Source organism: Nannospalax galili, unplaced genomic scaffold, assembly GCF_000622305.1.
Source record: "Nannospalax galili isolate Female #2095 unplaced genomic scaffold, S.galili_v1.0 scaffold875, whole genome shotgun sequence".
NCBI lineage: Eukaryota > Metazoa > Chordata > Mammalia > Rodentia > Spalacidae > Nannospalax > Nannospalax galili.
In genome coordinates this window covers 2645173-2646792 of record NW_008337059.1, presented here as the reverse complement: position 1 = coordinate 2646792, position 1620 = coordinate 2645173, and the positions used below count along the sequence as shown (strand labels likewise).

General features: G+C 61.5%; 1 protein-coding gene across 1 annotated transcript in view; it reads right to left on the bottom strand.

The window, feature by feature from the left end:
- The window catches only part of Frat2 (FRAT regulator of WNT signaling pathway 2), a 2112-nt gene extending 1578 nt beyond the window's left edge, over positions 1–534 (bottom strand). The window contains 2 exon segments of the mRNA XM_029563044.1: positions 1–2; positions 4–534. The exon segment at positions 1–2 is cut by the window's left edge and continues 1578 nt beyond it. Of these exon segments, the coding sequence (XP_029418904.1) occupies positions 1–2; positions 4–215 (214 nt within the window). The 5' untranslated portion in view covers positions 216–534.
- Positions 535–1620: the final 1086 nt, after the last annotated feature.

Below are 1620 nucleotides of genomic sequence, written 5' to 3'. Positions count from 1 at the left end.
GGCGGCGGCGGCCCCGGGGCCGCACGCGGGGCGGCCGGGCTGTGCTGCGCCGCGTCCAGTTGCAGAGTCTCGCCGATCTGGGCGATGAGTCGGTCCACGTCGGCCGAGCCGCCCAGCGTCACCGACTGCTCCAGCAGGAGGAAGCTGTCGTCGTCCTCCTCCCCCTCCGCTTCCTCACCGGCTTCCTCCTCCTCCTCCTCCCTCCGGCACGGCATGGCCCCCCGCCGGGGCCCCCGCGGCTGTGTGGGCGTCGCTGGCGGCTCGGCAGTCCGCGGGCTCGGCGGGCCGCGGAACGGACGGGAACCGGGCGGAGGCCGGAGCCGTGCCGGGGACAGGGGGGCAGTCGCGGTGCGCGCCTACAGCCGCGGGAGGCGGAATGCTGCCGGCTCGAGTTGATTTGTAAACAATGGGTGACGTCGCGTGGCTCCTACCACCGCGCGGGGCCGAGGGGGGGTACGCGAAGAAGCCGTGCCGCCGCCCCGCAGGACCGCGACCCCAAGCCCAGGCTCTGAGCTCGCCTATCGGTCTACAAGGGACCCTCCCTCCACCCCCGCCAACCCCGGGCGTGGGAACGGCTTTCGTCAACCTTGGGCCGCAAGAGCAGAACAAGAAGACGTTCACCCGGAGCCTGCCAGTTGGCTTCGCCCACTCGCGGACACACCCACCCATACACCCAGCCCCTCCTCCGCCGCGCCCGGTCCCTCCCCACGTGTCGCCAACGCTTGCGCCCGCCCGGCTCCGCTCAGCGCACCCGCAGTGGCCGGCGCGGCCCGGGGGAGGGGCGGCCCACCGATTCTGCTGCGGTGGGGGCGGGGAGAGGAGGAGGGAGTCGCGTGCAGAACCGAGTCTTAGCGCAGCCCGAGTAGGTGGGGTGTCTGAGGCTTCCACTTTTCCCAGCCACATCTCTAGAAAAGCAGGGTCCACGGCGTGGCTAGGCTTGACTTTTTTTTTAAGTTCAAAGGAATATTTTCTCATAATTATAGGATTCAAGCATGATTAAAGTGTTTTTCTTTGCCAGCCTTTTCTCTGTACATTGTATAAACAGCGACGCACACGCTATTATCCACGGGGTTTTTTTGTGTTTTTTTTGTTTGTTTTGTTTTTTGGTCTTTTTGAGACAGGGTCTTCCTGTGGCCCCAGCTGTGACAGGGGGGAGGGGCGGCCCACCGATTCTGCTGCGGTGGGGGCGGGGAGAGGAGGAGGGAGTCGCGTGCAGAACCGAGTCTTAGCGCAGCCCGAGTAGGTGGGGTGTCTGAGGCTTCCACTTTTCCCAGCCACATCTCTAGAAAAGCAGGGTCCACGGCGTGGCTAGGCTTGACTTTTTTTTTAAGTTCAAAGGAATATTTTCTCATAATTATAGGATTCAAGCATGATTAAAGTGTTTTTCTTTGCCAGCCTTTTCTCTGTACATTGTATAAACAGCGACGCACACGCTATTATCCACGGGGTTTTTTTGTGTTTTTTTTGTTTGTTTTGTTTTTTGGTCTTTTTGAGACAGGGTCTTCCTGTGGCCCCAGCTGTCCTGGAACTCACTATGTACACCAGGCTGGCCTCAAACTCACAGAGATCCGCCTGCCTCTGCCTCCCAAATGCTGCGATTAACGGCATGCGCCACCACGC